Source organism: Nicotiana attenuata, unplaced genomic scaffold, assembly GCF_001879085.1.
Source record: "Nicotiana attenuata strain UT unplaced genomic scaffold, NIATTr2, whole genome shotgun sequence".
Lineage (NCBI taxonomy): Eukaryota > Viridiplantae > Streptophyta > Magnoliopsida > Solanales > Solanaceae > Nicotiana > Nicotiana attenuata.
This window is the reverse complement of record NW_017671392.1, coordinates 100,007-123,468: the sequence shown is the minus strand read 5'-3', so window position 1 is coordinate 123,468 and position 23,462 is coordinate 100,007. Positions and strand designations below refer to the sequence as shown.

At 43.3% G+C, this 23,462-nt stretch overlaps 1 protein-coding gene across 2 annotated transcripts; it reads left to right on the top strand.

Moving 5' to 3' along the window:
- The first annotated feature begins 681 nt into the window (after positions 1-681).
- LOC109208008 (zinc finger protein JAGGED-like) lies at positions 682-4,085 on the top strand. 2 transcript variants are annotated; one of them, XM_019371007.1, is made up of 5 exons: positions 682-909; positions 1,033-1,109; positions 1,843-1,977; positions 2,457-2,535; positions 3,187-4,085. In XM_019371007.1, coding segments are annotated over exons 1-5 (726 nt in total). In that variant the 5' UTR covers positions 682-907; the 3' UTR covers positions 3,620-4,085. The 2 variants fall into 2 exon arrangements, with proteins under 2 accessions (XP_019226552.1, XP_019226551.1); XM_019371006.1 differs by having other exon boundaries at positions 1,033-1,127.
- Positions 4,086-23,462: the final 19,377 nt, after the last annotated feature.

Genomic DNA, 23,462 nt, shown 5'->3' with positions numbered 1-23,462 from the left:
CCGACTATTATTATAAAGATGCCTTTATATAACATCTATTATTTTGGTGAAAATAGCGCGCGCTAGCCAGTTTTCGAACTGGTAATTAAAAAATAGCTAGCGTTTGCAAAGTCATTGAAAGATAGTCACTATTTTGCTGAAACACGAAAAATTCCAGCATAATATGCTGGATTATGAAGCTCATGCGCATAAACTTCCAACACATTATGAACTTCCAGCACATTATGTTGGAATCTCATATGTAAAAAATTTGAACTCCAACATATTATGCTGTAATTTTTTCGGATTTTTAAGGGTGTTTTTGTCCAGATTTTAAATTTTTGCATGAAAAATGCTAAATTTCGATTATTTTTGAAATTGTGGCTATTTTTCAATATCAGTTGTAAACATGGTTATTTCTGATTTTCCCTCCCATTATTTCGAACATATTGGCTCGACTAATTCACATTCATAACATATCAGGTCCATTAAAAGGAAACGCTCCCTGCTAGAGGTTTTTTTTTATCTTTAAAGCTCTAACCCGAGACTTCTTATTAAGGGTCATGGGATTCCATTAATCCCACTATACTCCCTAGGGTGGTCCCTTTCCCATATATAATCTCCTCTTTAAAAGTCACGAGAGCCCTCTAGATCTGCATATGTATGTCCAATTTCAAGAGAGAGAATTTTGGCAAGAAAAAACTGATAGAGAACTTTCAAACCCCACCCAATTTCACACTTTTTTCTTCATCATCACTCAACTCAACTCAACTATAGCCCCCTGCCTTTAACATTTCAGTCCCAAACTGAAAGTCTTATAATTTGCCAAAGTTTTCTTTACTCACTTGTATTAGTTATCTATCTGAAAGTTTTTATCTTCACCTCATATTATTTTCTTTCCTTTCTGTCTTTCTCTGTCGGTTGTAAAATGTAGGGTTCACCCCACTACTATACTTCTTCTCTTATCTTCTACTTCCTTTAATTAAAATCCTTTCAATTTTTTTAACTTTTTATGTTTCTTATATTGTTTTTTTTTTGTTTTATGTTTTTCAGGAGTCCTGAAAGAAACCCTCTTGACCTCAACAACTTACCTGAAGACTTTTGTAGAGATGGTAAACAAGTTATTGAAGGTAGCTCTTCATTTAATGGTACTTCACTTTCTCCATATTAAATAAATAGTACTCTTTTCTTTTTTATCTCTTTTCCGTCTTCTTGAGCCGAGGGTCTATCGGAAACAGCCTCTACTCTCTCGAGTAAGGGTAAGGTTTGCGTACACACTACCCTCCTCCGACCCCACTTGTTGGGTTTTACTGAGTTGTTGTTGTTGTTGTTGTTGAGAGAAAAAAAAACTTTTTTCTTTGCTACCTTCAATTTAGTTTGGGAAAGAAAAAAACAAGAGCTGAAAATTTTCGAACTTTTTCCACCAATTCTTTTGCCTTTCTATTTCGTGAGCTAGGTTCTAGCTTGTTTTATCTATTACTGAAACTCTTACTATTTTCACTTTCGTTTGATTTTCTCTTTTAAAACAGAAGCTCAAGAACATGCCTTCAAAACCTACAATTTAGTTTGAGAAAAATATGAAAAAAAATTCAAGCTTTATTTTTCCTCCCTTTTTTTTTTTTTTTTTTTTGCTTTTCTATAGTGAGAAAAAATGAAACCAAAAAACTTCATGCAAGCTGCTAGCTTTGTTTAATCTATTAACGCAACTCTTATTTTTCACTTTCTTTTAGCAAGAAATAACTTTGTGTATTTATGTAGCAATTTTTTTTCTCACTTTACAAAGTAAAACCCTAGTAAAGAAATTGAAAATATATTTATTGTTGATTGGTCTCATCAAAATTTCTACAAATGGTACATTTGCAGCAGGATATAGGAAAAAGAAAAACGGCGCTAAAGAAGGAAAAGAAGAGTGTGGTAAAGTCTATGAATGTAGGTTTTGTTCCCTCAAGTTCTGCAAATCTCAAGCTCTTGGGGGACATATGAACCGCCACCGCCAAGGTTAACACTTCTCTTTTCACTTTATTCGATAAATAAAAATAAGACGAGTTACCTGCTACAAATAGTAAAATATATCAAGTTGATCTGATAATATAAAAATTTCTTACGCAACTATTTATACAACTTAAACTCATACGAAAATCTTTAGCTTTTTTTCCTTTTTATTACAAAAATAAAGCAAAAAAGGAAAACAAGATAGGTTTTGAGAAAATATGAATTACATAAGCGAAGGAGTATTTTTTTAATGTTTTTTTAGAAAAAAAATAAAATATTTTGGGTTATAAATTTGAGGATAACAGTATTGGCCAATGATTTTGCAAAGAGGCGTAGTCATGTCAATCTTGTTTTCATAACAAAAGTAGTAACAGTTGGTTGGGGGGAATATATAATATTCTTGGTAAGGGTTCATTCATTCATATATTCTATGATTTGATTTTGATTTTGATTTTGATTTTTGTTGTGTTTTGAGTTGGGAACAGAGAGGGAGACAGAAACTCTGAACCGGGCTCGTCAGCTCGTCTTCAATAACGATAACCTAATTGCTCCTCCTCACTTAGGGTGTGTACATTCCTCTACTGAACTCTTTCCCTTTTTATGGTATTTTTTGTAATATGGTTTTAAAGAAATGACACTTTTTTAATTTGATATTTTAAATTTAAACTTCTCCTCTGACCTCTAATAACATCATATATTTTTTTTCATAAAAATATTATGATACGTTTAAGATCACAAATTCGAATATATATAATTCTGTTATATGTTAAAAGACTCTTTGTTTCTTAAATTATGTTTCCTATCATATAGCATCATATAAAATGAAAAGAAAGAAAATACTTATGTTTTTGCCTCTCTTTGAATAAGCTTGATATACACGGTTATTTTAATGACTTTTTCTTTGGTTATGTACAACAACAACAACTACCCAGTAAAACCCCACATAGTGGGATCTGGGGAGGGTAATGTGTACGCACACCTTACCCCTGCCCCGATAGGGGCAGAGAGGCTGTTTCCGATAGACCCATAAAGTCTGCATACACATTACCCTTCCCAGACCCCACCTGTGGGATTACACTTGGTTTGTTATTGTTTATTCTTGTATACAGTTTAGTATTGGCTTAAGATGAATTAAAACGGAGAAACATAATTAATGAGAAATTATATAGCCGATTCTAACTTATTTGGTACTAATATTGTTTATTTTTGGTGCAGTTGCCAGCCAATTCCTCATGTAGCCGGAGGTTATCATCATCAAGCAGGAAATATAGGTGATCCAACACTCTCATATAGACCACAACCACCACCAGTTTATCCAACAAGATTATTTTCCGGCAACTCTACCACCCTCTTGCCACCAGGACAACCACCACAACCACCTCATCAACCACCCTACATGTACCCTTCTCCCCCGCGTCTCCTCTCCTTTTCTTCTCAATATCCAACCGGTCATTCAAACGATTACTTTGTTGGCCATGTTCTTTCGGGAAACTCACACTCATCAACTCCAAATAACTTCATGGGATCATCAACTTTACCTGATGGTAGTAACAATTACACTTGCATTGGTGCACCAATAGGACATGGACTTGGACTTGGCAATGGAAGTAATAGAGGCACAGAAGGGCTTAATAATAATGGATTTTAGTACATCCTCCGTTTCAGTTTATGTGAACCTTTTCAGATTACGAGCGTCAAACTAACTAATTTTCTTGTGCCTTTTCCTTGTGCTATGTTTAATTTTTTTTTTTCTTGTAAGTGAGAGACTAAGTGATAGTCTTAATGATCTTTTTATGTAATGTTGAGAGGAAGGGTTGAAAAGAATATCCCAAAAAAAAAACTGACAAAATGGGGTCAAGAAAAAGAGAGAGAAGTTTTTGGTTTTTCTACAGGTTTGGAAACAGCTTTTGAGCCATTTGCCACTCAAACTCTAGCTAGATATCTAGTTTGGCTTTAAGCTAAGGGGATTTGATTGGAGAGTAACTATATGGTTTGCTTTTACGTACAACAAACCTGTTGTAAATGGAACTAGATTTTCAAGGGTTTTGCTCCTCTACATGGGACAACAAAGTTAGATTTCAACTCAAAGTTAAAAGCTTCCTTTTTTGCATTTTTTGCATGGGAATATTACTTGTCATTGATCCATACATAGTTTCTCTTGTGCCCCCACACCTCCCAACTCAAATTTTTTCTTCTTTCTACGTACTCTTTTTTTTTTTTTTTAACCGTGGTTTCCGGGCATCGCTTTGCGAGCCCGACTAGCTGTATCCACCGGGACCCGCTGTTTCAATGCGTGCACCACGGATAGTTCCACGGGGTCCTGGAGACGCGGCCGGTTTGTAATGCCTCCAGTGGCCCTGCGGGGGCTCGAACTGGCGACCCGACGAACTTTGTCCTCAGGCCTTTATCAGTTGAGCTACCCCTCAGGGTTTCTACGTACTCTTCATCTTTTATTTACATTTAGTACTCCTAGCTATTAGAAGTAGGATTTAAGTTATGTACATATTTTACATTACTATTTAATTTTAATCTTTGAAAGTATGTTAGTTTAATTTAATTTTACATTCCACTGCTATCTTGGTTTCGTTCTTATTTTTATCTTGTGCTGTTACTACTTGTTGTCATTATCTCTTTTCGGTCTTTCTTTAGCCAAAGGTCTATCGGAAATTGCCTCTTGGCCCTTCCACGGTAGGGGTAAGGCTGCGTACGTCTTACCCTCCCCAGACCCCACCTATGGGAACTCACCGGATGTGTTGTTGTTGCAAAGTATGTTAGTAGTTATTGTTTTTATCTTACCAATTAATAATTAATTACTCCCTCCGGTCCAAAATAAGTGATTTTTTGGATGTTTTCACACAGATTAAGAAATCCATCTTTTAACATTAATTAGCAATGGAATTGACCATATTAACCTTTACTATCTCACATAAACACTCCTAACACATATTCCAACACTATTTACTCCAAGGACAATGTAGGAAAAAAATAATTAATTCATTCTTGAAATCTGAAAAAATCACTTATTTTGGACCACAANGGGGGGGGGGGGGGGGGGGGGGGGGGGGGGGGGGGGGGGGGGGGGGGGGGGGGGGGGGGGGGGGGGGGGGGGGGGGGGGGGGGGGGGGGGGGGGGGGGGGGGGGGGGGGGGGGGGGGGGGGGGGGGGGGGGGGGGGGGGGGGGGGGGGGGGGGGGGGGGGGGGGGGGGGGGGGGGGGGGGGGGGGGGGGGGGGGGGGGGGGGGGGGGGGGGGGGGGGGGGGGGGGGGGGGGGGGGGGGGGGGGGGGGGGGGGGGGGGGGGGGGGGGGGGGGGGGGGGGGGGGGGGGGGGGGGGGGGGGGGGGGGGGGGGGGGGGGGGGGGGGGGGGGGGGGGGGGGGGGGGGGGGGGGGGGGGGGGGGGGGGGGGGGGGGGGGGGGGGGGGGGGGGGGGGGGGGGGGGGGGGGGGGGGGGGGGGGGGGGGGGGGGGGGGGGGGGGGGGGGGGGGGGGGGGGGGGGGGGGGGGGGGGGGGGGGGGGGGGGGGGGGGGGGGGGGGGGGGGGGGGGGGGGGGGGGGGGGGGGGGGGGGGGGGGGGGGGGGGGGGGGGGGGGGGGGGGGGGGGGGGGGGGGGGGGGGGGGGGGGGGGGGGGGGGGGGGGGGGGGGGGGGGGGGGGGGGGGGGGGGGGGGGGGGGGGGGGGGGGGGGGGGGGGGGGGGGGGGGGGGGGGGGGGGGGGGGGGGGGGGGGGGGGGGGGGGGGGGGGGGGGGGGGGGGGGGGGGGGGGGGGGGGGGGGGGGGGGGGGGGGGGGGGGGGGGGGGGGGGGGGGGGGGGGGGGGGGGGGGGGGGGGGGGGGGGGGGGGGGGGGGGGGGGGGGGGGGGGGGGGGGGGGGGGGGGGGGGGGGGGGGGGGGGGGGGGGGGGGGGGGGGGGGGGGGGGGGGGGGGGGGGGGGGGGGGGGGGGGGGGGGGGGGGGGGGGGGGGGGGGGGGGGGGGGGGGGGGGGGGGGGGGGGGGGGGGGGGGGGGGGGGGGGGGGGGGGGGGGGGGGGGGGGGGGGGGGGGGGGGGGGGGGGGGGGGGGGGGGGGGGGGGGGGGGGGGGGGGGGGGGGGGGGGGGGGGGGGGGGGGGGGGGGGGGGGGGGGGGGGGGGGGGGGGGGGGGGGGGGGGGGGGGGGGGGGGGGGGGGGGGGGGGGGGGGGGGGGGGGGGGGGGGGGGGGGGGGGGGGGGGGGGGGGGGGGGGGGGGGGGGGGGGGGGGGGGGGGGGGGGGGGGGGGGGGGGGGGGGGGGGGGGGGGGGGGGGGGGGGGGGGGGGGGGGGGGGGGGGGGGGGGGGGGGGGGGGGGGGGGGGGGGGGGGGGGGGGGGGGGGGGGGGGGGGGGGGGGGGGGGGGGGGGGGGGGGGGGGGGGGGGGGGGGGGGGGGGGGGGGGGGGGGGGGGGGGGGGGGGGGGGGGGGGGGGGGGGGGGGGGGGGGGGGGGGGGGGGGGGGGGGGGGGGGGGGGGGGGGGGGGGGGGGGGGGGGGGGGGGGGGGGGGGGGGGGGGGGGGGGGGGGGGGGGGGGGGGGGGGGGGGGGGGGGGGGGGGGGGGGAATTAATTAGAGACTTAAAGAAAGTCTCGTCAAATCACATACTCCCTCCGGTTCATAATAAGTGTCCAATTTACTTTTAGCACGCCCATTAAGGAAATACTAAATTCTATACAAAAATACCTACTATGACTAAACTACCCCTAGTTAAATATTTAATGTGAGGAGTAAGAAAACTTTTTAGGGATATGTACATAGGGGTTATTTTGTAAAAACAAATTGAATTCTTTCTTGATTACATAACTGGACACTTATTTTGAACCAAAATGAAAAAGTAAACCGGAGGGAGTAAATAACAACAGCAAAAAGTATACCAGACATAAAAAAATTAGACTAAAAATAAGATAAATTGCACCTTAAAAACCTGAATTTTCATGGATCGCCAAGACTCTTCTTACTTTTTTCGCGGGTGGAAAGGTGGTGGGATTAGAGAGAAAAAAAAAAGTTGGGGTCTTTATGCAAATAGTTGGCCAGATTAACTGTTTATTTTTTTTAATCGATATATATATATATATATATATATATATGAATTATAATATAAATATACATTTGCACCGGCCACTTTTAGTTTAAGCGGTTAAGTAGACGACCATTTAGTTAATTCTTCGTAAGCCAAAAAATTGATAAAGATATATAGAACCTTGCACAAATATAGGGAGCACTAGTGAGATAGTATTACTTAGTAGTACTAATAGTTAATCCTCACCACAACTTTTTCATTTATTCTAATAAATTTCATGGATTAATAAATTACAAATTTAAATATCTGTAATTACAGCTAAAGTTATCAATTTCTTTCTTGTTTTTTTCAAAGCTAAACTCTCTATTACATAGGGTTTTCAACTATTCATTTTAAGGGTGGTTTATGCACCCAAGAATTACCAAATTGAAGTTAGGCTAGTTGGGAACAATATGCAGAGTAAAACAAAAAAGCAACACGGCCAAAAGCTGCATATGATTTTGAACAAGGAGATGAGATTTAATTTATCAAGTTCCTCAGCTAGTCTATAATATAATCTCTGTGTAAATTAAAGTAGAAATAGCTATATATAGGGTTCAGTGTCTGAATGAAAGCAGCAAAAAAATGGCAACTCTATTGGCAGGTCAACACTATACACTTTTTTTCATACTTATGGGACTAAACCTAAATTTTTAGACCCCTAATATATGTATAAAGAATCCAAAATCTCTCACTAGGTTAAGCTGGACTACTGCTATATAACCAGCACCTGTGAATCTATATATCATGGCACTTAAAACATAAAAGTAACTGTACTATTAACATGCTTTACTAATACAAGTCCATTGGTCAATCTGAAGTTAATAAGCAGCTTTGAATTCCCTTTTATCTGTTTACTTTGAGATACCTTTACTTTTCCAAAAAAAATGATAGTATTATAATTGTTAGTGCATCACAAAAAAAAAGAAAAAAAAAAGACACATTTTCTATTTGAATCTTAATGATAAGTTTTTATAAAAACAACAACAACAAACTCGGTGATTTCTCACAAGTGGAGTCTGGGATGATAAGATGTACGCAGCCTTAGCCCTACCCTGAAACGACAGATAAATTTTTATAACCACACACATATATTATGACATGTTAAAGATCACAAGTTTCAAAAATTATAGTCACACAAATAATGTGACAAATTTAAGACTACAAAATTTAAAAGTCTTCTTTTTTTCTTTAAACGTCGTGTTTAGCCATATAAATTAAAACAAAGGGAGTATTGAAGTAGAAACTACCGATCACTCTGGATGAGCCTTGGAAATTGAAGGACTTCTAGTAAAGAACATTTCCCCTTTCAGCAAGCGCTATATGCGGTATAAATCTGAATTAGTATGTACGTCAATGAGTTTCAGATACCAAATGTTTACCCGTAAAATAATACACTTGAATTTGTTATGTGGTTTATAGACAAACAAACTGATTTAATCCAAAAATGATAAATAAATGAGATTAAAGGTAAGACTTAGCAAATGAAATTGAAGAAAATGACAAGCCTTGCTCCGAGCAGTGTCTCCGAGGATAGAAATGAAAGCAATATAAAAGAGCAAATAAAGTTGTTTAATTAAGAGCGAAAATGGAATACAACATAAGTTTTGCCAAGAATTTCGTCCCTTACAATGGCTACTGAGCCTGCTATTTATAACTATACCTAGGAAAACAAGATCCCAGGATCAAACCCCCTTAAATGTCAATATAGGCACCATTGATGAATATGTAATACGGGCCATGAATACAAATATTCTCTGCAGTGACTGCCATTTAATGTTAGAGAATATCCTTCAGTGAATGCTATCCGATGGCAAATATTCGACCAGCTCTCGTTAACTGTGCTACCTTCGGGGTTTATCCGATGTCAACAGTGATTGTTGTTCCCGGTGTTGATTGTTACTTGATTCGCCTTTTACTTATCTTCGATTCCACATATCATGCTACCATTTGATCATATATTAAAAATCAATTTTACCATATACACCAAATATGTAAAGAAGAAAAAAAAGTGAAAAAACTACGGGGCAAGATTATAATTTGGTGTTACCCTAAGAGCAAAGTGTGTGTGTGTACACTGTATTTGATGTAGGGGACCTGCTTTAACTACTGTTGCACAACTAGAGAGCTACAGAAGCACTAAACGTTGAGTCTCTCTCTCTCTTTCTTTGTTTCTTATGGTTTGAGCTGAAATCCCGAGATTGTACTGTCGAAAGGTACAACACTGTAGCTTGACAAAGATCCTTTAGCTACTAGCTAGCTACAGATAGCTACTATATATTACTACCATATGCTACTCTTGTAGCTTCTAGAGAAAAGAAAGGGAAAAAAACAAGAACAGTCCGATGCGCAAAGCATTTCGCGTTCATGCAAGGCTCGGGAAAAGGCCGTACCTTAAGAGGTGTGTTGTAGGCCGCCTACTCTCATACAAGCATTAGTGACTGCTTTCACAGTTCGAACTCGTAACCTATAGGTCACACTGAGATAACTTTACCGTTGCTCCAAGACTCCCCTTCCTTCCGAAGAAAAAGAAAGAGAAAATAATAGTGTAAGTATATATCGGTTGTGTAAATCTTTTTCACATCATCAAGTCTTCTTTAAGTGATGATTTTATTTTATTTTTAAGATTATAAAACTAATATTTCGGATGAACTGATATTATAAAAAAAAGAATATTTAGACTAACAGTGTATATAACTTAAACTTAAAATAATAAAATGCACCTAATATTTCCAAGATACGAGTTGATTTAATAGGATTCTTGGGGGAAATGCAATGGACAGAGGAGAGACTACACTAAAAAAGTTGCAAAATAACTGTCTCAAAAGATTTTGAAATCTGAAAGAAAGAAAGTGCCAACAGCTAAAGTCGACCGCTATATTAGTACTATAGATTCATAGAGTCAGCTGCTTACTCATGTAAAACCACAATTTTTAGGCATGTTTAAAGCTGCTGCAATTGCCTCTTCATTTTCTTTTTCTTCAACTAGCTAGAAGGATTGGACCTAAGAGTATATCATAAGCTTTTTTGTTCATTAGATTATGCTTTGTTTCCTCAATTTCTAGATCATTATTACATTTATACCCTCATGCTTAGGGCAAACAACAACAATAACATACCAAGTATATTTTCACAGTATGGGGTCTGGGAGGGTAATTTATACGCAGACCTTATTCCTACTCACTGGTGGATGTAGTGTAGTACTACCGGTTTCAATTGAACCCATAATTCTTGACGCGGAGGAAAAATTTATGTGTAAAAATTATTAAAATTACAAAAATAGTAGATATGAACTCATAACTTTAAAAATTTATGTAACGACCCGGCCGGTCGTTTCGAGAGTCATAGCCCCGTTCCCCCGATTTCCTGCTTCTCTTGTGTTCTACAGCTTTATTATGACTTACCAGGCTAGATGGTTCGGGTCCGGAGAAGTTTTGGAGTGAATTGAGACACTTTGTCTCTTATTTGAAAGCTTAAGTTGGAAGAGTTGACCGGTGCGAGCCCGCATAAACGGGAATATGGCCGCAGAAGCGAAAGGAATGAGGGCTGGCAGAGCCCGCAGGTGCGAGGGGTTAGCCGCACCTGCGATGGCCGCAGAAGCGAAAGTGTGGGCGTAGGTGCGGGTGTTGTTCCGCAGGTGCGATGATAATTCCGCACCTGCAAGTGGCACAAATGCGGTTCTTGATCGCTGGAGCGAGGGATGGATTTAAGTGATTTTTCCACAGATGCGGAGCTTGGTCCGCAGATGCGGTATCGCAGAAGCGCAAAAGGGATCGCAGATGCGATTTTGCTGGGCAGAAGGTATAAATAGAACACTTCGGGATTTTTCCCATTTTTCACACCTTTAAGCTCGGATTTTGGGGATTTTTTAGAGGGATTTCAGAGCAATCACAGAGGTGAGTTCCTTATGCTTATTTATGTTCAATAATGGTGTTTCCCCAATAATTTTACACCTAGTTGGTGAGTTTTTGAGGTGAAATTTGGGAGGTTAAGGCTTGAGAATTGGAGAGTGAGTTTTGGGGATTTGGAGGGGCAAATGATGTCGGATTTTGATGAATTTAGTATGGTTACACTCGTGAGTGAATGAGCTTTCGGGTTTTCTGACTTTTGTCAGATTTCGAAATGCGGGCCCGGGGGCCGGGTTTGAGTCAATTTCGGATTTTGGAGTCTAATTTAGTAGTTTTATTGTGGAATTGATTCCTTTAGCACATATTAATGGTATTGGTACTCATTGTGGCTAGATTCGGGATGCTTAGAGGCCGATTTGAGAGGCAAAAGCATTGCGGATTAGATATTTGCTCGGATTGAGGTTAGTAACAGTTGTAAATCTGGTCCTAAGGGTATGAAACCCCGGACATTGTGTCTTGTGACTATTTTGGAGGTGACGCGCATGCTAGGTGACAGGCGTGTGGGCGTGCACCGAGGAGATTTTGACTTGGTCCGTCCTGTATAAACTGTAAAGTTGAACAACATGTTGTTAGCTATATGCTCTCTATGTGTTATGGAAATTGATTGCAAATCATGTTAGAAACCATGTCTAGGCTATGTGTTGGTATTGTTGGGTCCCACAGAGGCCGCTTTACTTGCTGAATTGCCTGCTATATGCTATTTGTACACAGTCACAGATTTTACTTGTATATCATATCTCAGTCTCTGCTATTCTATCTGGTACTTCATGTTATTGCTGTTTGGGGCTGATTTTTCCCAATTTTTGAGAAACGAGAGACTGGAGATATTAATGACTGAGTGAATCCGAAGTCCTGATTGTGAGGATGTTTATGGGATCGGGATGCACGCCGCAGCATGTTTTTTTGATTTATGCCATGATTGGCTTGATATAGCACTTGGGTTGAAGGAGCCCCTCCGGAGTCTATACACACCCCCAGTGAGCGCATGTACCTACTGAGTGCGAGTACCGAGTGCTGAGCAATTGTGAGTAATGAGTGACTGGGAGGAATGAGTGATTGTGAGGTTAGAGTGATTGGGAGGTCTGAGAGATGATTGCGTCAGACGCAGTATATGATTTTATTGTTGATGCACACAGTTGCTTTAACTCCTTGTTTTGAAAACCATTAAAAGATATTCTTATCTGGTTTTACTTGAACTTGACTTAAACAAACTTATTTGACTTGATTTATCGGATTTGGAAAGCATGGCTATTTTCCTTTCTGGAACTACTGAAAATGAACTAAAACTGTGTAGATCGTCACTATCTTCAGTTCCTTACTGAGTTGGTGTACTCACGTTACTCCCTGCGCCTCGTGTGCAGATCCAGAAGTTGTTAGTCGCGGAGGGTGTTGATAGTCCTCACAGTCGATTATTGGAAATAGCGAGGTAGCTGCCCAGCGTTCGCAGCCTTGCTTTCTTCTTCCCTATCTTTCCTTTAGTTGTATTTGGATTTCAACTTTGTTAGTCGTGTTATGTTCGGATGAGTTATGTTTAGACGCTCATGACTTAGTGACATCCCGATGTCGGGCTATCTTTTCCGCAATTTTATTCTGAGTTTAACCCTTTATGGGAATTTTGTCATGAAAAATGACTATTGGATTATCTTTAAATGAAATATTGAAGTATTTTCTGAGGTCCGCTGGCCTAGTACTATCGATAAGCGCCATCACGACAGGGTAGAGTTTTGGGTCGTGATAATTTAATGGGTTCAATGCCAAAAACTTCAAAAGTTGAACCCATAAGATTTATGTCCTGAATCCGCCTCTTTTCCTACCCAAAGGCTGACCCAAGATTTGAAGGTGGTGGGGGAACATGAGTGAATTGTTAAGTCAAAATCTATGTTTCAATGATGACAAATTTACTTACCCCTTTTTATAGAAATCAGGAATCAACAAAAGGAAAGAAAACTAATGAGAAGTTGTCCAAAGATGTGTAGCTGAATTAATGGACAAGAAAAAGGAATCTAAATCTACCATATCCTTTCAGCCTCAATCGAAGGAAATCAAGACTACAAATCAAGGAGCTATTTCCAGAAAATATTCGGTATCCTCAATTAGCTCAATCGAAAGCTTGAATTTCTCCACAATGTAAGATCGTGACAAAGAAAGTCATGAACGAATCTCGCCATTCCCAAGAGCAGGATTCGAGAGGCACCCCTTGGGTCAAATCCCTTTGAAGATCCTGTGCCTCTAACTCAGGCAAGGTTAAATGTCTCTCAACTCTTCTATAAGAAGACCGCTAAGATCAAATGGAAGATTTGCGCAACTACAAACATTGTTTTCTAAATCTCTCTACTTCTTAGCCTAAACATTATATTCCTCAGTTTATCTCTGTCACAAAAGATAGGAAGAGTTAGAGCGCAAAAGAGAGTTGTGTCATTATTCGAGATACATTGTTGCTAAACTTCGTTGATGGCGAAAGAATTAAAACCATCCTTGTTGTAATTACTTTCAAGATCTAAGGGAACCAGCGTTACCCAAGAGAAATTGGATGTAAGTACCACACCGGTACCGAACCAGTATAAAAATTGTTGTGTGTCATTCTTTTTCTATTTACTGTTATTTTCATTCTGAACGAAATCTAGTCACCCAAAATCATTGTTAGTCGACTATTTTTTAATAGACCACAATCGACCCCCCTCCCCCCCCNCTGACTAATCTCGAGAATGAAATGGTCCAGCAGGCAAAGGATTTCGAAGCAGAGAGAGATCATTGCTATACATTGATCTCCCGACTGAAAGAAGACATACAATAATTGCAAGACCAAAACCATACGGCCACGCAAGTATTGGAGGCCCGGTCTCAACAAATTGGACGCCTACTCCAAGAAAAGGGTATCATCAGAATGAGGATTAAAGAAATTGCTTATTATGTCACAATGAAGTGCCATGAATGTGAAGATATGACCAGGTCTATGTTCTTTGCTACTTTGATGACCTTTGTCCGTCAGGTGATGGCTGATTTAGAGTACATTCAAGAAGAGATTGCACGCAGGCCCGCGTCGAGACCGACTGATGTCCCGCGGGCTCCCGGAGTAGTGTTGGAGGCTCTTATGTATTCCTGATTTTCTTTTGGTTTTGAGTCTGTATTTCACCTTTTCGAATTTGTTAGTCTTTTCCAAGTCTGTTTGTTTTGAGTCTGTATGTTCCCTTTTATCGTTAGTATTTTTGAGTCCTTGTAACAGAAAAACCCAAAAAGATTTTATTTAATGAAATATTGAAAACCCAATTTTTTTTCCTTTCTTTTATTGTTATTTTGCATTTATTCCCTCAACTACGTAATGATCTGATTCATGCGGCGTCGTGATACGTAGGCAATCCCCATCGGATTCGATCATAATGAAAAAAGAAGGAAAAGAGCGAAGAAACAAAAGAGCAAAAACAACAAAAGAGGAAGAAAAAGAATCAGGATTTTGAAATTTGAGAAAAGAAATAGCAAAGCCGGGATGAAACACACAGCCGCTGCAAAACATTTAGACACGTTTAACTGTTCAGGTGCATTGCATCCCCAATATGCGATTCCCTATCTGTTAAACTTCTCAAACTAACTAGTTTGTTATGTGGCAATAAGACAGGTCCTGTTTCAGATGGTTGGTTTTGTGGTAGTCTGGCTTCCCATCCTTACTTCACAAGATCCAAAGGTAGTATCCCTATGGCTTCCGAAGGTCATGTACCGATTATTAATCCTTCAGAGGATAGCCCGGTATCGGTTATGCCAGTTTAGAATCAGCAGCGGCTGAAGAAAACAGAATGTTGTGTTGCCGTATGTTAGAGATGTGGGGTGCTTGGTCTAGTGGCAAAGAACCGCCCGATACAATCCCCGGATTTCCCGAACTGCTTCCCGGAGCAAGCGGAACCTCCAACGTCTATATTCCCGTAACCAACCCATTCATCCCGTTTGGGTACCTCACTATGTCAGCTAATTTCACCGGTATGCCTTCTGAGGTTCGCCACCAAGCACCGTTTCTGGGAGTATCTTCTACAGTATTCACCGCACCACCAGTCTCTACTACGGCACAGCCAGCAGTGCCTAGGCCATGTTTCAAACCGCCAGCTTTCACTCTTTAAGTACCACAATTTCAGTTAGACACAACTCATGCACCCCAAATTCTTACCCTCAGCACCCACGATACGAGTCTCCAGTAGAATAGAGAAGAACGGCAAGAAACCCCGAGCAAGAAGAAATGGCTCGGAAAATGAAAAGTCTCGAACAAAATCTTAAGAACATGCAAGGCCTGAGTGGCCAAAAGAGTGTTTCGTACTCCGATTTGTGCATGTTTCCTCATGTCCATTTTCCGTTGGCTTTAAAACGCCAAAATTCGAGAAATACGAAGGGCATGGAGACTCGATCCCTCATTTGAAAAAATATTGTAATCAGCTGAGAGGGACGGGTGGAAAGGAAGAACTTTTAATGGCCTATTTTGGGGAGAGCTTAACAGGAATTGCGTCAGAATGGTACATGGACCAAGACATCTCCCACTGGCATATATGGGACGACCTGGCACGAGATTTTGTCAGGCAATTTCAATATAATGTCGGTATATTCCTTGACGAATTTTAAGAAGAAAACCGCGGAAAGTTTCCGTGAATACACTATCAAGTGGTGTGAGCAAGCAGCTCGAGTGAAACCACCAATAGATGAGGCAGAGATGGTAAATGTTTTCTTGCAGGCCCAAGAGGCCGATTAATTTCAAAACATGATGTCTGCCATGTGCAAACCGTTCGTGGAGGCCATAAAAATTGGAGAAATGGTAGAAAACGGCTTGAAAACCGGCCACATCATAAGTCAATTTGCTTTAAGAGCCACTTCCCAAGCTATCCAAAACGGCTCGGGAGGTTTAGCAAATCGAAAGAAGAGGGAAGAAGGAGCCATGATGGCTTCAAGTTCGAGAAACTCTCGTCGATCCTGTGATTATTCTTGCCCGCCTTCTAGAACCCGGCAACACTACTACCCTCACCAAGATGCAGCATATGCCGTGGCACCGCCTCCCTATGCGGTGATGAATGCCCAACCCTACACACGGCCACAGTAGCACTACAACCAAAACCGAGCTCCACCTCCCAGAAATAACCATCCTCACCAAGCTTCATATAACCCCCGTCCACCACAGAACAACTACCAACATAATACACGCCCCCGTGATCCTCTCAGGAAAAGCAATTTCACCCCTATTGGTGTGTCTTACTCTAGCCTGTTCCCGAAGTTAGTCCAGATATGTCAACCTGTGCCTCCAAACTAGCAAAATCCGGAATCTCCATCATACCGGCCCAGCACCAGGTGTGCCTATCATTCAGGGGCAGAGGGACATGATACGGAGAATTATTGGACTCTTAAGAGGGCCGATGAGAATTTGATAGAACAAAAGCGAGTGGTGCAGAGGGACGAGGAAGTCCCCAATGTGACTAACAACCCATTACCGGCTCACAACAATGGGCCGATCACTGGAATGATTTGTTAGGATAAAGAGTTTGATTCGGCTTTGAAAGCCATCATCGCCATTGCTGATTCAGAGGCAAGACCTAAAGCGGCGGCGAAACAGGCTAGAAATGAGAAGAAGAAAATCACCCCAACTCCTCAAGTTGCAGAAAAATCTATGGAAATAAGCTGGGGTAGCACCTGCTAAGGACGCAATTCTTTATGTTCCCAGGGCCCCAAGGAAAGAGCAGCTCATGTTGAACGCTCCCAAATGATTTGAGCAAAAGAAAGTCGTGCTGAATGTGCCAAAATTGTATATACCAAAAGGGACCTATGTGGCGCGGGGGCCGGTAATTTCACCAAGGCTGACTGAGCCCGTGGTTATCAGGCGCGCACCACAGAGCCCTATGAGAGACCCTACTGTAGTCCCCTGGAATTACAGCAAAACGGTGGTTACTTACAAGGGGAAAGAGATTATGGGAGAAGTAAATGAAATGAACCAATCTGGGAGATACCACAACACAAAAGAGCTGAACAAATCAAAGCTAAACAAGGAGAACCGGTTTCCACCCAAGAAGTCTGTGAGTGCTGAAGAGGAAGAAGAGTTCTTCCGAAAAATGAAAACTTCGGAATATGCCATAATTGATCAACTCAGGAAGACTCCTTCCCAGGTTTCACTTTTATCCTTGCTGATGAGCTCAAATGAACATCAGAAGGTGCTTCTAAAAACATTGAATGAGGCGTATGTCCCGATTGAAACTTCAGTCGAACAATTGGAAAGAATGGCTGAGCAATTTTTCGAAGTCAACTGGATTTCCTTCAGCCGCGATGACTTGCCTCCAGAGGGAGCCACCCACAACAAAGCCCTTCTCTTGACTGTCAAATGTGAAGGTTATCATGTGAAGAGGGTTATGCTAGACGGTGGGTCCGGAGTCGACATTTGCCCTCTTTCAACGCTACAGAGGATGAAAATCGGGACAGAAAGGATTAGACCGAACAATGTCTGTGTATGCGCTTTTGATGGAGTCAAGCGCGATACAATAGGGGAAATTGACTTGATTCTAACCATTGGCCCTGTGGATTTCGAAGTGACTTTCCAGGTTCTGGATATGGATACTTCGTATAACTTTCTCCTAGGAAGACCATGGATTCACGCTGCAGGGGCTGTGCCCTCCACTCTCCACCAAATGGTCAAGTTCGAACATGAAAACCAAGAAATTATTCTCCACGGGGAGGATGAACAGTCCATTTACAGGGACCCGTCATTCCCGTGTCTCGAAGCTAGAGAAGGAAGTGAGCACATTGTCTATCAAGCCTTCGAAATTGTGGTTGCCGACCAATGTGAAGAAGGGGCCCCATTTCCTCAACCTTGCTTATCAAATGCATCGTCATGGTAGCCAGTTAAATGATTAAACATGGATACAAGCCCGGGAAAGGGCTCGGGGTGTCTCTGCAAGGCATAACAGAGCCCATCACTTAGACCGCCAATAAAAAGTTCTTCAGCGTAGGTTTCCAAGCTACAAATGCCGACGTAAAATGGGCTGATGAGCGCAAGAAAAATGGGTGGGTCCTGCCTCAGCCTGTTCCGCATCTCGCCAAGTCATTTGTTAAACCCAAGTATGAAGAAGAAGAGGAAGAGGCCTTCACGATCGAGGAAATCGAGGATATTTGTGAAGCAATGAAACAGATGTTGTACGAGTCCCACATGATCCAGTCGGGGGAAGGTACGAGCACTGCTGAGGTGCTGTATATGGGACCAAATGACAAGCTTCAGAACTAGAAGGCTACCCCATTCCCTATCAGGCGGGAATCCCGGTAGTCCAATCTTGCCATCTTTTCTACATTACGAGTTATTTCACGGTGTAACTCAGATGTTTTTATTTTCTTGTCTTTTGATTTCGATGTAAACCCTCCTATATTCCAATTCAACGAAATGAAATCAATATTTCATCGTCAATGGATGTCTTCTTTTTCCTTTATTCTGATTTTTCTATTTTTCTTATCTTTTTCTTTTCAGTTCTAATAATGCGGACTTAAATAATATGACATGCTTGCGGACTTTTAGGGAAATAAATCGGGAACTGGAATATGACGAAGATGAGGCTTTTAGGGAAATAAATCGGGAACTGGAACAATTTGAGAATAAGCCTAAGCCAAACTTAAATGAAACCAAGCCAGTTAATTTGGCTAGTCCAGAAGAGGTCCGGGAAACCATGATAAGCATTCACACCGATGAAAGAACTAAAGATGCATTGATCCAACTTTTGTTCGAATTCAAAGACGTGTTTGCATGGTCCTATGATGATATGCCAGGGCTAAGTGTCGATTTGGTGGTGCATAAATTGCCAACTTATCCCGGTTACCCACCTGTCCAACAAAAGCAAAGAAAATTCAAGACGGACATTAGTGATAAGATCAAAGAGTAAGTCACCAAAAAGTTGAAAGCTGGCGTGATCCGAGTGGTCCGATACACCACATGGTTGGCTAATGTGGTCCCAGTGCCGAAGAAAGACGGAAAACCCGAGTGTGTGTTGATTATCGGGATTTGAATAAAGCAAGCCCCAAGGACAACTTTCCATTGCCAAACATCCACATTCTTGTTGACAACCGTGCCAAACATGAGATACAGTCTTTCGTGGATTGTTATGCTGGGTATCACCAGCTTCTGATGGATGAAGAAGACGCAGAAAAGACGGCTTTCACCACACCCTGGGGCACTTACTGTTACAGGGTCATGCCATTTGGTTTGAAGAACGCCGAGGCAACTTACATGAGGGATATGACTGCCATCTTCCATGACATAATGTACCAGGAAATTGAGGTGTATGTGGATGATCTGATCATTAAATCCAAAACGCAGGATGACCATGTGCTGGATTTGAGAAAGTTCTTTGAGCGTCTGCGCAAGTATGACTTGAAATTGAATCCAGCTAAATGTTCATTCGGAGTTCTACCTGGAAACTTCTAGGGTTTATAGTCAGTCGAAGGGGTATCGAGTTAGATCCAACAAAGATAAAGTCTATTCGGGATTCGCCACCTCCAAGAACCAAGAAAGAGGTCATGAGTCTGCTGGAAGATTGAATTACATCAGCAGGTTCATTGCTCAGTTGACTACCACGTATGAACCCGTAGTTAAGCTGTTGAAGAAAGATGCGGCAATCAGATGGACGGATGAGTATCAAGAAGCTTTCGACAAAATCAAAGAATATCTCTCGAATCCGCCAGTATTGGTTCCACCCTAGCCAGGGAGACCTTTGTTCTAGTACCTTACAGTCCTGGAAAATTCTTCCGGCTGTGTCCTGGGGGAACATGATGTGACCCGGGAAGAGAGAGCAAGCCATATACTATCTGAGCAAGAAGTTCACCAGTTATGAAGCCAAGTACACTTTGTTGGAAAGAATTTGCTGCGCCCTAACTTGGGTCGCCCAGAAGCTTAGACATTATCTGTTGTCCTATACCACATATCTCATAACTAGAATGGATCCTCTGAAGTAAATATTCCAAAAACCAATGCCCATGGGAAGGTTAGCAAAATGGCAAATCCTGCTCACTGAGTTTGACATTGTCTATGTCACCCGCACGGCAATGAAAGTTCAAGCCTTGGCGGATCACCTAGCTGAGAACCCGGTTGATGATGAATACCAATCCCTGAGTACTTACTTTCCGAAAGAGGAAGTAAACTCAGTTGAAGTAACTCCAGAAGACACCAATGATTGGAAAATGTTCTTTGATGGAGCTGTAAATGCAAAAGGTGTCGGGATTGGGGCAATTTTGATTTCTCCCACTGGTCAGCACTATCTAGCCACAACCCATCTTTGGTTCTTCTGTACAAATAACACTATTGAATATGAAGCATGCATTATGGGTGTGAATATGGCAGTTGACATGGAAGTGGAAGAATTGTTAATCATGGGAGATTCTGACTTGATCATTCGGCAAGCCCAATGAACAGATATGTCATTCGGGAGTATGTGGGCCCCACATGAACGGATATGTCATGGCAAAGAAAATCCTTCGGGTAAGTTATTACTAGATGACCATGGAAAAGGATTGCTTCAGTTTTGTCCGAAAGTGCCATCAGTGTCAGACACACGGTGACCTGATTCATGCACTGCCTTCAGAGTTGCATCCTATGTCAGCGCCTTGGCCGTTCGTTACTTGGGGTATGGATGTCATTGGGCCGATCGAGCCGAAAGCTTCAAATGGGCACAGATTCATCTTGGTTGCCATTGATTATTTCACAAAGTGGGTTGAAGTAATCACTTTCAAAGCCGTCACTAAGAAAACAGTGGTGGAATTTGTTCATTCCTTAACATTGTTTGTCGTTTTGGTATTCCTAAAACTATCATTACAGACAATGCTGCAAATCTGAACAGCCACTTGATGAGGGAGGTATGCAAACAATTTAAGATTACGCATCGCAACTCTACCCCTTATCGGCCCAAAGCTAATGACGTTGTTGAAGCTGTAAACAAGAATATCAAGAAGATCCTCAGAAAAATGATTCAAAGTTCTAGACATTGGCATAAAAAGCTGCCGTTTGTGTTATTGGGATACCGCACAACCGTGCGCACGTCAGTTGGGGCCATGCCCTATTTATTGTTTTATAGAACTGAAGCCGTAATACCTACAAAAGTTGAGATTCCCCGTTTTCGAATCATTGTTAAAGCTCAGATCGAGGATGATGAATTGGTCAAGACCTGGTTGGAACAATTAACTATGATTGATGAAAAATGGACGACCGAAGTTTGCCACGGGCAGTTGTACCAACAAAGAATGGCCCGTGCCTACAACAAGAAAGTGTGGCCTAGAAACTTTGAAGTGGGGCAACTCGTTCTGAGATGTATTCTCCCACATCATGAGGAAGCAAAAGGAAAATTTGCTCCAAACTGGAAAGCCATACATTCTAAGAAAACTATTGCCAAAAGGAGCACTGTATTTGGGAGACATCAAAGGAAATGATCCCGAAACAGCTGTCAACGCAGATACGGTCAAAAGGTATTATGTTTGACCCTTTTACGTAATTTTAATGCTCTCTTATTGGGATGACGAGACTTTAATTCCCGCTACCCAAACACTATCAACCTTGCAAACCCTTTGAGCCGGTTCCCTTTTTCTTTGATTACCCTCTTTAGAACCAGGAAGTTGTTATGAAAAGTAAAAAAAAAAACAAAAGAAAAGAGAAAAACAAAAGAAATCAAAAATAAAAGTTTCTTGAACTATGTTCGACTTGATTCCGAAAGGATACATAGGCAGCCTCTCTTTGAGGTTCAGTCACACCGAAACAAAAATCCAAATTCCCCCAAAAGTGGAACTGGGGAAGATGTTATAATGTTTCGGCAATGGTTTTGCCTGAAAGGTTCCAACGTTGTAATTCAGTCCAAATTCTTTTTACCCAAATCCTTTTCAAGTCCTTCCGATTATTCGGCGAGAATGTTTAAAGAATTTAAGGATACAATAGCTTGGATCTAATACAATCAAAATGAGAGAAATAACATGAGAGAGTCTTATGGGTGAAAACCCTCACGGGCACCGTATGGCGATGATAAGCAGAGAAATTGAAATGAGAGAGTCTTGTTAGTGAAAACTCGCAAAGAGCACTACAAGGCGACAGTGAGAAGAGAAACGAGAGAGTTCAGCTGGTGAAAACCCGAAAAGGGCACCACTCATCGAAAAGGAGATCCTCATAGACATCAGCATCGACAGAGTCTCGACAAGGTTTCTCAATTTTGAGGGTTAAGTTATGATGAATTTCTGAGAGTTGGACGGTTTACATAGATCAGGCATCCAGTCCAAAAGGCATGTCATGTTCATTGAAGTCTGTATGTACTCTAGATAAGTCCTTTCCTTTCCCTAAAAGGGATACCTCTCGTCTAAGTTCATTTGTCCATTTCATTATTTGTTTTTCTTTGAATCCCTTTCGGTCTAGTTCTGTTATGAAACTAAGATAAAGAAAGGATGGCAAGATTGATTTACAGGGTTTTGTCTAATATGAGCCAATATTCAAGAAGGCACCCAGCCTCGGCAGGTGCATCGAGTCGACTTCGACTGGCCATGATAGCCGATGCTTTGAAATCAAAAACTCTTGAAAAGAAAGGAAATCAAGTCAAATGCCCACAAAGGCAAAATAAAGGTTAAAAGGGTAAGTCCCACGTGATTAATCATCATGGTAAAGTTCTGGAAAAGCCAAGTTCTTCAGGGCCAAAAATGAAATCGGTCCTCAGGGAACAAGCAGTTGCAGTTGAGATCTTCATCAAAGAAGTCGGGCCGAGATCAAGTGACTGAAATGCTCAAGGCCACAAAACCAACCACTATTTCAAACTGACAAATTGTTCTTTGTTTGAAAAACAGGAAACAAGTGTAATTCAAAGCAATCTTGCAAGAAGCAGGTGCGACTAAAGGAAACCGCACAGGGACTAAAATAGCTCTGCAGCAATAATCAATCCAAAAAGGAAGTCTCCTCCAAAATCTTTCCTACATTTTTACTCATTCTCTTAAATAAAAATGAAAAAAAAATGAAATGAAATGAAAAGAAAGAAAACAAAGAAATTTCAAAATCATGGTAGTATGGGGTCTCCAATCCCTAGCTGCGTTTTTTCCAACATAGGGTCACCACTCCCTAATTGATTCTAACATAGGGTTCCCACTCCCTAGTTGATGCCAACATAACTTGATGCCAATATAAGTTGATGCCAACATAGGGTCACCACTCCCTAGTTGATGCCAACATAAGTTCTCCAATCCCTAGTTGATGCCAACATAAGTTGATGCGAACACTGGGTCACCACTCCCTAGTTGATGATTTTACAACCTAGGGTCTCCAATCACAAGTTGATTTTATCTTAGACATAGGGTCTCCACTCCCAAGTCACTTTTCCAACATAGGGTCTCCATTTCCTAGTTGATGCCAACATAGGGTCACGATTTCCTAGTTGATGCCAACATAACTTGATGCCAACATAGGGTCACCACTCCCTAGTTGATGCCAACATAGTATTCCCACTCCCTAGTTGATGCCAACATAACTTGATGCCAACATAGGGTCACCACTCCCTAGTTGATGCCAACATAGGGTC